Below are 12,093 nucleotides of genomic sequence, written 5' to 3' on the forward strand. Positions count from 1 at the left end.
TCTCCATTCCCAAGGTCTTCCTGGAGCCCCCTTGACCTTGTGTTGTCAGTTGCCTAGCATATTTTGTCAGCTACGGTCCTTTGATCGCGAGCAACAGAAACTAACCCTGGCTAAGCAAAATGGTGCAGGAAAAGCTGAAGATCCAGCCCTCAGACAGGACGGCAGCCAAGGAAGTTCTGGGGATCTTGGTAGCAGAATCTTCAGGAACCCATCACGGGCATGAATCAGGTCCTGCCATTTCTCATCCATGAGTCACTCTTCAGGGTTCCTAGGAGGCAGAGACCAGGATTGTTTGATTGGCAGTCCCACCAAGACCACACACAGGGAGAGAGAGGATGAGTTCCTCAAAGGAAAAGTGGGGTGCTGTCACCTGACGAAGAGCAAACAGGTCACGGGAAGGCCGAGACATCCTTGCCCACTGTCTACTCCAGTTAGGGCAGCTATAGCTCGATGAGTTTAAAACTGAAGTCTCTGTCCTCCCTTCTAAACTTCCTCTCCCAATTTCCCTAGATTCTCAAGGGCCCCACCATTCTCTCCCATCCCCACCCAAGCTCAAAACTGTCCTTCATTCATCAGGTCCTGATGGTTCTTTCTTCAAAACGTTTCTCACATCCACAGACAAGAGTATGAAAATTGAAATGGCCCAGGTAACATGTAGTGGTGGCAACAGATCTCTCCCAAGATGAATATCAGTTTTTTTCAGTGCTGGGAATTCAGTAGTCATCAGAATTGATAAAGCCTCTACTTTCTTTGGAGCTTACTTTTTAGAGGAGGGGAAAGACAGACAATAAACAAATAAAGAGGTCCATGAAGAGATGTCATGTGGTGAAAATTAACCTGCGGAAAAGGTAAACAGGATAAGGGGACTGGGAGGGTGGGGGAGAAGGAGAGGGTTTATATTTTACATCGGGAGTCACTAAAGCACTCACTATGACACTAATATTTGAGCTGAGAAGAAGTGAAGGTAAACTCTGGGAGGACAGGAACTATACCTTGCATCTTTTTTATAACCCCAGGGGCTCAATAAATACCTGAATAGATGACTACAGGGATGATCTTTATTGCGTCAGCAGGAGCAGATGTAAGCAGCCCATTGAAACATTGAAGAAGCTCTTTAATCATCCAAGTGAGCGATATTAATTAAGGGCGTTAGTCGGTGGTAGAGAGGCTGCTAGGAAGGAAATGGATGGGAGCTCTCAAGGAAAGAACACAGATAACTGGGTGGTATGTTGGATGCGGGGGGTAAGGAAGAGTTTAGGTGGCACTCAGGATTCTGGCTTGAGCAGTTAGGGTGGCAGAATTGCTGATCATCAAGACAAGGGATAGGAATGGGCAAGGTGAAGGGTGGGGACATGGTGGGGTCCATCTTCAATATGGTATGTTGATCCAGGGCAGCAGGCGTTCATTAGGTACATCTGGATCTCCAGCTGGACCCAGAGATACAGACTGGGAAACCACTGAAGTCCTAGACTTCGGATTTCGTTTTCCCTGGGCTAGTAATATTAGTCATTTATCGAGCACTCACAATGTCCAAGATCTGTGCCAGAAACTTCCCATGTGATAATCCCTATTTAATGACTGAGGAAGTCCAGGCTTTAGGGGGATTACATAACCAGCCCAGGGTCCCACAGCAAGGATCTGAAAGTCAAGTGGGGCTGCTGAAAAGCTAGTACCCTTAGCCATCATGCCGTATATGCAACATCAATTATTGATTTCTGATTGCAACCATAGATTTCTTCTGAAAGTCTTTTACTTTTTATTTATTTATCTATTTATTTGTTTTCTTGTTTATTTATTTATTTATTTTTTTGGCCACACTGTGCAGCATGTAGGATCTTAGTTCCCTGACCAGGGATCGAACCCGTGCCCCCCGCAGTGGAAGCGCGGAGTCTTAACCACTGGACTGCCAGGGAAGTCCCTCTAAAAGTCTTTTAAATAAACTTTAAATTTTGTAATAATTATAGATTTACAGAAAAGTTGTAAAGATAGTTCAGAGACTTCCCATGTGCCCTTCATTCAGCTCCCCCTGATGTTAATATCTTACATAACCCTGGTGTGTTTGTCAAAGCTAAGAAATTAACACTGATACGATGCTGTGAACTGAACTATCGACTTTATTTGGACATCACCAGTTTTCCTACTAATGTCCTTTTCCTGTTCCAGGAGCCAATTCAGTATACAATATTGCATTTAGCAAAACAGCTTTTTATAATATATTTTTAAAAATTGAGGTATAGTTTATTTACAATATTGTGTTAGTTCCAGGTATACAGCAAAGTGATTCAGTTTTATATATACACATATATGTACACAATCTTTTTCAGATTTTTTCCATTATAGGTTATTACAAGATATTGAATATAGTTCCCCATGCTATACAGTAAATCCTTGTTGTTTATCTATTTTACATATAGTAATGTGTATCTGTTAATCCCATGCTCCTAATTTATCCCTTCCCTCTCCTTCCCCTGTGATAACCATAAGTTTGTTTTCTATGTCTGAGTCTGTTTCTGTAGCAAAAACTTTTTAAATTGTACTTTGAAGTCATCGTTCATCCCCACCCCCATTTCTTTAATCCATTCTTAAAAGCCAATGCAAATGCGCTGTGCTGGCCCTCATGCTGTTCGCTCTCAGCACCATTATTTGCTTGTGCCTCTTCTGCTCTGTCTCCAGCTGCTGACCCCTGCAGGCTGCATTGCCCAGGCTCCCTTGTCGCTGGTTTCCCACTGGATTTGGTCAGTGGGAGGTACTGGTGTTAGATTAGAAGGCTGGACAAAGGGAGAAACCAGATTTCTCCTCTTCTCTCTGCTTTGGGCTGCATTTCTGGCAGTGGCCACAGCTCAACTGGGGCTGTAGTGACTCCTGGACAGGAAATGGCTGTGGCTCCAGCTTCCCCTGGGTGGCCCTGATCCCCAAACCCACTGCTTCCTCCTTCTTCGTGGTTTCCTGCCATTGACAATCGCTGGGTGGCTTTCCCTTCCCTTGGTTGGCCTCTTAATTCTTCCATCACCCACATAACTGGTTGCTGTGTTTGAATACCTAGAATGATGTCTGTATTCCTGGTTGGTCCCTGCCTGACACATGTGCCTGAGACCCAGCTCCACACATGGTCCCCTTACCCTTGGGGCCCTGAGCACTGTTACAAAGCTAAAAACGGCTTTTCTTGAGAGGTTCTGTGTAAAAGCTGCAGAGCACCTAAGACAAACTCTCCACGTCAACAGTTTACGGCTGCTGTGGCCACACCAGCCATCCCGATGTCAGCCTGACTCTGCTGACTACTTACTCCTTCCTTTTTCAGGGTTGCCAGAGACAATAAAAGCAGGAAGCCCAGATAGTCTACCAAAGTCTCAATCTCTCAGGGCGTACAAAGGCGAAGAAGACCGTTCATAAAATGGCTTTGGACGTCCTTGCCGTGGCCCCTCTCTACCAAGACCCTGACGTCAATAAAGTAAGGCTGATAGCACAGACGACCAAAAAGTCCACCACCCCGCCAAAACCCTTGCCTCCTACCAAGACCAAACTCACCACCATCGAGACCAAGAGGATCATGTCCGTCCTGGACGAGACCATTCACAAGGTGGAGTTGGTGACCCTGCTGTCATACATGGCATCCAGTTCCAAGAATTCGGAGGGGATGCTGGGGGAGGACATCATGAAAGCAGTGAGAGAGCACGAGGACCTTTGCCAGATCCTCCTGGATCGCGTCAATTACCTGCAGGAGGAAGAAAGGCAGTTGCAGGAGGAAGAGGAGTTCGAGGATGAACCGTGGTTCCGAGACCGTGTCCTCTCCATAAAGGTGCAGAAATCCCACCTCCCACCCCTTATGCAACGGATCAAAGGATCCACCAAGAACGTCGTGAGACTGCTGCTCAGTAACCCCCAGGCTGCCAGTCTGTTGCAGGTGCAGACCCTGGGCAGAAGTGCGGAAGCCCAGAGTTTTATTGATAACCTGGTAGAACTCCGAGGTTTCCTGTTTGAGAAGCTGCTCACTAGTCCCATGGAAGCCAGAGACAAGACTCAGTTCATCCAGGACATCACCAGACAGAATCAGAGGAACCAAGAAATCATCGATACTCTGGAAAATGAATTGGCAGCCTGCGTGAGGAACAGGGATGCAGAGGTATCACTGCACAGTATTGGTCAGGTTATAGAAGGAGCCCCAGGGAGGAGCCCAAACCTTTTGGCATTTGTTTGTTTGTTTGTTTTTTAAAGGAATTCCTTTATTTTTTTTATTATTTATTTATTTATTTTTGGCTGTGTTGGGTCTTTGTTTCTGTGCAAGGGCTTTCTCCAGTTGTGGCAAGCGGGAGCCACTCTTCATCGCGGTGCGCGGGCCTCTCACTATCGCGGCCTCTCTTGTTTCGGAGCAGAAGCTCCAGACGCGCAGGCTCAGTAGTTGTGGCTCACGGGCCTAGTTGCTCCGCGGCATGTGGGATCTTCCCAGACCAGGGCTCGAACCTGTGTCCCCTGCATTGGCAGGCAGATTCTCAACCACTGTGCCACCAGGGAAACCTGGCAGTTGGGTTTTTTCCTCAGTGATTTAAATAGCTGTTTTCATTCATTTACTCCATAAATATTGTTTTGAGCACTTACCAGGTGCCAGGTCTTATAAATGATGAGTCCACATGGTCCCAGCCTCATGGAGTTCATGATAGGGAAGGTAGGTCTTAAAGAGCTGATTTAATTACAGTTTTGAGAAGTACAAGGAAGGGTAAGTATAGGGTGCTATAAGAGAGTGTTATAGGAGACCTGAACTTGGAACTCAGGGACGTTGAAGCCAAGACATGAAGAATGAGAGGGAGTGAACCAGGCAAGTGAGGTAGAGAGAGACCTTCCAGGCCAAAGCTGGATAGTAAATACTTAATTTAAGGTTTTGCTGGCAGATGACACAGGGCCTTTGAGGCATAATCGAGGAATGTGGTCTTTGTCCTGAGGGTAAGGGGCAGGTAGGAGGGGTGGAAGCTCTAGAAGAATTTTTAAGAGGGGAAAGGATAACATTATCCCAACCTAATAATAACCATTTGGGGACACACACTATGTGTTATTCTTTACACACATTTTCGCACTAACAACTAGCAAAGTCCCTGGGAAGTGGCGTATAAGTATAGGTTTGGCTGCTAAAACAGAGACCCCAAATAAGAGTGGCTTAGTCAAGCTGGTGATGTATTTCTGTTTAACAGAGAGCTGGCATGGAAGCTCTGCTTCGTAAACTCATCAGGGGTCCAGGTTCCTTGCTGCTGGCTTCTCTGCTGTCCCCCACATGGGACTTCTAACTGTGGACCCAGAAGGCTGCTCCAGCTTTCCACCGTCATGTCGCCACTGGTTCAGCCAGCAGCAAGGAGGAAAGGGGAGGAGGGGACTTTGTCCTGCCCTTTTGCGACATCACCTAGAAGCAGCATTCATACAGTTCTTAGCTACACCCAGTACTAGAGATGCTGGGAAAGTGGTCTGTAGCTGGGGCCACCTTCCCAGTGAAACGTTCTGCTCTACAGCCTTTCTGGGGAGGACAGGTCCTGGGGGACAGCCAGCCAGCACTGCCACATTTTCATCGCCCTGTGATAGATGAGAGATCAAGGCCACCGTCCCTCCCCGATGCACTAGCTCAGGGGGGTCCCCCCTTCCTTATGTTCTCTCCGACTTTGTCCTGTAAAGCATTCATCAGGGTTTGTTGATGAGTATTTGTGTGATGATTTGATGATATGATTGGGGTCTGGCTCCCCCACAAGAGGACAGGGACCTTGTCTCTCTTGGCCCTCCACTGTGTCCCTAGTGGGCCTGGCACAAAAAGTGGCACAAGGTAATTATCTGCTGAGTAGAGAGATGACAGGCTCCTGGGTGCTCAGGGGAGACCACTCATAGGTTGGAGGGGTGTCACCTAGGGACAGGAAGAGGACTTCCAAGTGGCTTTGCTGGTCTCATTCGGGTAGTGGAAACGGCTTGGGGCTGCCAAGTTGGACAGATCTGGGGTCAAATTCCATTTCTGCCAGGTGGGCAGATTTCATCAGGTCACTGGATCTCAGTGTAAAATGAGAGGATGACACCAGCAAGGCATGTTGAGGGGTCCACAAGAAAAGCTCTGACTGCGAATAGTACTGCCTGCTTCAAACCCAACCCCTGAAGGCTGAAGACTTGCCTACAGGACAGGTTTGCCTCAAACCCCTCCCCACCCCGCCTCCCACTCCCTGAGTACAGGAAGTGAGCTCAGACCCGCTGCGGCCCTGCTGCCAGCTGCCCCCAGCCCGAGGCTGCTGGCCTGAGCCAGCCACAGCACCGGTGTGTTCAGAGGGACACCCTAGCGCTTGTGATCAGCCTTTGGAGTTTATTTACGAAACAGCGGCGCCCCCCCAACCCCAATTCCTGTTTTATTTTATTTTATTTTTAAAAAATTTTTATTTATTTATTTTTAACATCTTTATTGGAGTATAATTGCTTTACAATGGTGTGTTAGTTTCTGCTTTATAACAAAGTGAATCAGCTATACATATACATATATCCCCATTCCCCACCCCCCTTGAGCCTCCCTCCCACCCTCCCTATCCCACCCCTCTTGGTGGTCACAAAGCCCCGAGCTGATCTCCCTTTGCTATGCACTGCTTCCCACTAGCTATCTATTTTACATTTGGTAGTGTATATATGTCCATGCCACTCTCTCACTTCATCCCAGCTTACCCTTCCCCCTCCCCGTGTCCTCAAGTCCATTCTCTCCGTCTGCGTCTTTATTCCTGTCCTGCCCCTAGGTTCTTCAGAACCTTTTTTTTTTTTTTAGATTCCATATACATGTGTTAGCATACCGTATTTGTTTTTCTCTTTCTGACTTACTTCACTCTGTACGGCAGACTCTAGGTCCATCCACCTCACTACAACCAATTCCTGTTTTAGAACCGACTGAGGGGCAGGAGCCAAGCCAGGCCCTCAAGGGGAGAGTGGGGGGGTCAATCCCTGCAGTGTGTGTTTAGCTCACACTTTCATGCATCGCGCCAAGTGTCCCTGGCAACTAGGCACTCCCCTGCTGTGCCCCGGGCAGGAGGGTCGCGCTGTCGCAGACCTCTCCTCCTGTGACCCCGCTCAGGCGCGCCTGTGCACTTCACTCACGCCGGGAAACAGAGGATGGTGGCCACGTGGGCTCTGCATCAGACAGACCTGGCTTCAAATTCCATCTCAGCTGCACAACCCCAGCCAGACTCAACCCCCCTGAGCCTCAATTTCCCGGTCTCTAGGCAGGCTGTCCCCGTCTGTCCTCCGGGGCCAGGTCTGGGATTTGGTGAGGTAGTAGCGCCCCGTCCTGAGGGGGCTGCAGGCACGCCAGCCTCTCCTGCGACAGCTGATGATGGCGGAGGTACTCTGGAGCCTCTCTTCTTCCTGGCCCAGGTGGAGAAGGAGAACTTCGTGATCCAAGAACTGAAAAACCACCTGCACCAGGTGCTCAGGTTCTCAGAGAACAGCCTCCTTCGCACCAAGCAGGAGGCGGAGAGGCGGCAGAAGGCAGACTTCCGGGCCTCGCAGGCCCGGGTGGCCAAGATCCAGCAGGAGATCCTGCTGCTGCGGTCGCAGTTCAACAGCCTGGTCATGGAGAACCGGCAGGCGGAGCAGGCGCTGAGGAAGGTGCCCCGGGGAAGCGGGGCGGTGGGGGCAACGGGGCCCCTGGGGCAGGGGAGGGGGTGAAGGGAGGGCCAGGCACAGGGCTTGGGGTGGGGAGCAGCTCCCTGGGGAGAAGGGGGCAGGGAAGCCCAGGATGGACGCTGTATCCCTCGGGAGGCCGGAGGGAGCAGCACACAGGCCCAGGGGCTGGGGGCAGAGAGATCAGGTCCTGCTGCACGCCAGCTCTGTGACCTTGGGCAAGTTCCTGAACTCCTCTGAGCCCCACAAGGAGGATGACACCCACCTGTCCTGCAAAGGAAATGAAGGCGCACAGAAACCTCTGGCAAATCTCTTAACTCCCTCCGAGCCTTAGTTTTCACATTTTTAAAATGAAAGTGATTGAATAGGCCTTAATGAGTTGCTATGAGAATTAGATGGGATGATGGGTAGACAGCTGGTAGCACCTAGTAGGTGCTCAATAAATATCCTTTTTTCATCTGCCTTCTCCAACGTCTCAGCCAGGACCCAGGCCCAGCATGTACCCAGTTTGCTTCCGAATCCCTTTCCTCACAAAGGGCACCCTTTCTAACACTTGTTCTCAGATTCGTTTTTGTTTCACTACACTTTTGAGCATCTGATGGAAGCACTGGGCCTCTCCCCCACAAAAAGGCACAGAAGCACATACCCATGGTTGGGGGGGCCAATTCTTGGGTCCCAGGCCACCTGAAGCCAGCCCATCCATGGTGCCCAAGTTACGAACTCTTGCACTGTAGGACTAAGGAGCTGATTTTTTTTTTAATTGAGGTGAAATTCACATAACATAAAATATAACCGTTTAAAGTTATTCAGTGGCACTTAGTATATTCACAATGTCGTACAACCACAACCTTTATCTAGTTCCAAAATATTTTCATCACCTCCAGATAAAACCCTGTACTCATTAAGTAGCTTCTCCCCCCCACCCCGCCCCGCCCCAGTCCCTGGCAACCACTAATCTACTTTTTTGTCTCTATGGATTTGCCTATTCTGGACTCCTCATGTAAATGGAATCATACAATATGTGGTCTTTCGTGTCTGGCTTCTTTCACTTAGCATTGCACTTTCAAGGTTCATCCACGGAGCATTGATCAATACTTCACTCCTTTTTATGGCAGAATAGCATTCCATTGTATGTACAGGAGCTGATCTTTTAAAAACAAAATTAGATCATGTTCCTCCACTGTCTATCTAAATCCACCCAACAGCTTCCACTCTCCCTTACGTTAGAAACCAAACTCCTTCCACTGCTGACACACTCTCTGTGACACAGCTTTGCACTCTGAGCTCAACGGGACCATTCTCCTCCCCGGCCACGCCATTCCAGCCACACTGGCTCAGTTCCTACTCTTTAAACATCACCAGCTTGTTCCCACCTCAGGGCCTTTGCACCTGCTGCTCCCTCTGCCTACAATGTTCTGGAGCCGGACTGCTGGCTTCACATCCAAGCTCCACCACCCATTAGCTCTGTGATCTTGGGCCAAGTGTGTTAGCACATCTGGTCCTCTGTGTCCTCGCCTGTGAAATGGAGAACGTACCTTGTGATGTGGATTCAGGAGGCGAGGCGTGGTGCAGGGCCTGCTGATGCAGAGCGGGCTGAGTGCTTTTTATTGTTAATATTAGTCCATCACACAATGATTAATTGAATTTTTTTTAGAAAAAATATAAAGTGGAAACGGAAATAGAGAACTGGATCCAGAAATACGATTTGGAGATGAGTGAAAAGCAGGTATTTGTCTGCCTAAGTCTCTCTCAAGTGTGTTTCCCAAGATCCTCTAGGAATGGGGGTGAGGGGTGGAGTAGAGAAACCCTAGTATGGTCCATGGTCTATGCCAAGTTCTGGGCCTCTCCAGAGTGGTTTCCCTGCCCCTTTCTTAGGCTCAAGGGTTTGTCTAGCTTGGGGCAGTGAGGGGAGCGGTGGGAAAGGAAGGAGCCAGAAGCTGCGAGCCACTAAGATGTGCTTGACACCAGGCCCAAAGATCTTGGCTCCATCTACTGTCAATATCCCAGACTCCCTGTTCCCTCCTGCTCAGCTCCTGCTAGCAGCCTCCTAAGCCAGGACTCATCCCCACGGGATTCAAGCATTCACCTCCACCACTTCACTCAGTCACTCAGGAAGTTTCTACCGAGTGCTTAGATGTGCCAGGTGCTGCACTCCAGCGGTCAAGAAAGTCCCCATTGTCATCTGGAGGTTCTACTCTAGTGGCACTTACTCGCTGTGTGACCCTAAGCAAGGGACTTGACCTTTCTGAGCCCATTTCTGCATGTGATCACAGTAACACCCATGCTGGAAACACGGTGGGGATTTAATGAGTCACTGTTGTCACAGGTGCTTGTACAGCACAGGATCTGGCCTGGAGAAGGTGCTCAGGGAATAGTAGCCTAAAAACAGGGTGCCCTTAAGCCTGCACCTAGCTCTGTGATAACATTGGTGGCCCACAGCCCCGACTTTGGGGCAGGGAGGCCTGGTGAGCACTGGAAGTGACGTCAGCCTCTGAGTGGTCAATGTCGGGTGTGCTGTCTGATCCTGAGTGCTCTACGAAGGGGGAGACTTTGGAGGCTGTGCTCTTGTTTCCCTGTTCCCAGTGAGGGTGGTGGGTTAATGATGGCAGAGACCGAGTCCACTTAGCTCTGTGTCCTCTGGAAGTACTTTTCTTCTGGTAGATGCCTGCTGGGAGGCGGGGAGGGGGGGGACGGACGTTGCATCCATCCCGTCATTTAATCCTGGAAATAGCTCCCACCCCTGCTCCTGGGTTTGGAATTGTCCCCATGTTTCAGATGAGGAAAAATGACGGCTTTAAAGGTGAAGCCCCTCAAGATGCAGCTGAGCTGAGATTGGAAGCCCAGCCTGCCCAGCCCATGAGCCGTGTTCTTTCCTCCTTCCTGAAACTATTTCAGCTGGGTCCCACCGCAAACTCAGATGGACCGCATCAACTCTCCCATTCTCATCTGGGCCTCAGATGCAGAAAGGCTTAGCGTAGGCGGCACTGCTGGGGTGGAAGCGTCTTCGGGAAGAGTGGGAACAGAAGAGGGTGGCAGGCGGTGCTCTGTGCCTGGAGACCCCCACCCCCTGCCTCTCACCCCAGGATGAGTACGAGGAGCTGGATGTCATCCACAAAGAGGAGAAGCTCCAGCTGGAGGAGCTGAAGAGACGGCATGACGTGCTGGTGGAAGAGTTCTCCCAGATCCAGGCTGAGCAGGAGATCAACGCCAAGAAGAGGCTGGAAGCCGAGCAGGAGATGGTGCACATGGTGCGGGCTGCCACGCTCATCCAGGCCCTGTGGAAGGGCTACCTGGTCCGCTCCATGCTCAGGTCCAAGAAGAGGAAGCGGAGCAAGAGCAAAGTGAAGGAGGAGAAGGGCAAGGGCAAGGGCAAGGAGAAGGGCAAGGGCAAGGGGAAGGGCAAGGGCAAGGGTAAGAAATGAGTCCTTCCCCCAGCCTGCCCAGACCCCTGCCCTCACCATGATCTTACCTCTCACTCGAGAGCCGGCCTGGAAGCCCCTGGGATGTGGAGCCCTGCGATTCATGGCTGTAACACTTTTTCAAAATTAAAAACCCTTCTAAACCACAGCCTACAAATAAACTTCACTTTACCCAGGGCCATTGGGTGCGTGTCCATGCTGCAGATGCCGTTTCCACGAGGGGAACACACAGGCTGGGTGTCAGCACGTAACCATTCCTTCGTTTAGCCTCGGTGGGAAGCCAGACCCCGGGCTGCAGCCCCCTCGGCCCCAGCCCAGAAGCTGCCATGACTGCGATGGACACATCACCCACCAGGACAGCTGGGTGAGGGTCATAGCTGCCCACAGGGGAGGGCGGGGCAGGCAGAGAACTCCAGGAGGAAGAGGGAGGGTTTCAGGCTGCACTCTGCCCCTGCTCTGGGTATCAATTTGCCCACAACTTCTCCCTGGTTTAGCACCGTGAAAGCTCAGGGGTCCTGAGGTCATAAACCAGCAACCTCACATTAGCCTTATTCGGGTGTCCAGGTAGTTGAAGAATATATTTTTTAATTCACTACTGGCGTTTTTTTTTTAAGTCTTTGTTGAATTTGTTACAATATTGCTTCTGTTTTATGTTTTGGTTCTTTGGCCGTGAGCCATGTGGGGTCTTAGCTCCCTGACCAGGGATCCAACCCACACTCCCTGCACTGGACCACCAGGGAAATCCCCACTGCTGGCATTTAAAAAATCAGAGGCTACTGCTTAAAAATGCCTGTTCAGGAAAAATCTCATCATCCAGATAGCCCGGGCCTGCATGTCTTCTAAAGGTGAGCAGGAACGCCCCCTTTAGATGGCAGAGACAGGTGGTCCCAGTCCCCACCACTCCCAACTGTCTTCCAGCCACTGTGCCCTCAGTGTCAGTCGCCCCTTATCATCATACTTGGGCGGTTGCTTCCTTTTTTTAGTACAGTTTGGAAGAAAGAGGTATTTGTGGCCAATGTCTACTAAAACATAGGGGGAAGGGATAAAGGCAAATGAG

The 12,093-nt window shown here is 50.1% G+C and overlaps 1 protein-coding gene across 2 annotated transcripts in view; it reads left to right on the forward strand.

The window, feature by feature from the left end:
• The window catches only part of DRC10 (dynein regulatory complex subunit 10), a 23,136-nt gene extending 11,508 nt beyond the window's left edge, over nucleotides 1–11,628 (forward strand). For both annotated transcript variants that reach the window (XM_082416496.1, XM_082416497.1), the window contains exons 2-5: nucleotides 3,299–4,120; nucleotides 7,369–7,602; nucleotides 9,272–9,343; nucleotides 10,701–11,628. In XM_082416496.1, coding sequence (XP_082272622.1) covers nucleotides 3,392–4,120; nucleotides 7,369–7,602; nucleotides 9,272–9,343; nucleotides 10,701–11,039 — 1,374 coding nt within the window. In that variant the 5' untranslated portion in view covers nucleotides 3,299–3,391 and the 3' untranslated portion in view covers nucleotides 11,040–11,628. The remainder of the gene's footprint in view (nucleotides 1–3,298; nucleotides 4,121–7,368; nucleotides 7,603–9,271; nucleotides 9,344–10,700) is intronic.
• The last annotated feature ends 465 nt before the right edge of the window (nucleotides 11,629–12,093 follow it).

This window comes from Balaenoptera physalus, assembly GCF_965194825.1.
Source record: "Balaenoptera physalus genome assembly, chromosome: 12".
Classification (NCBI taxonomy): domain Eukaryota; kingdom Metazoa; phylum Chordata; class Mammalia; order Artiodactyla; family Balaenopteridae; genus Balaenoptera; species Balaenoptera physalus.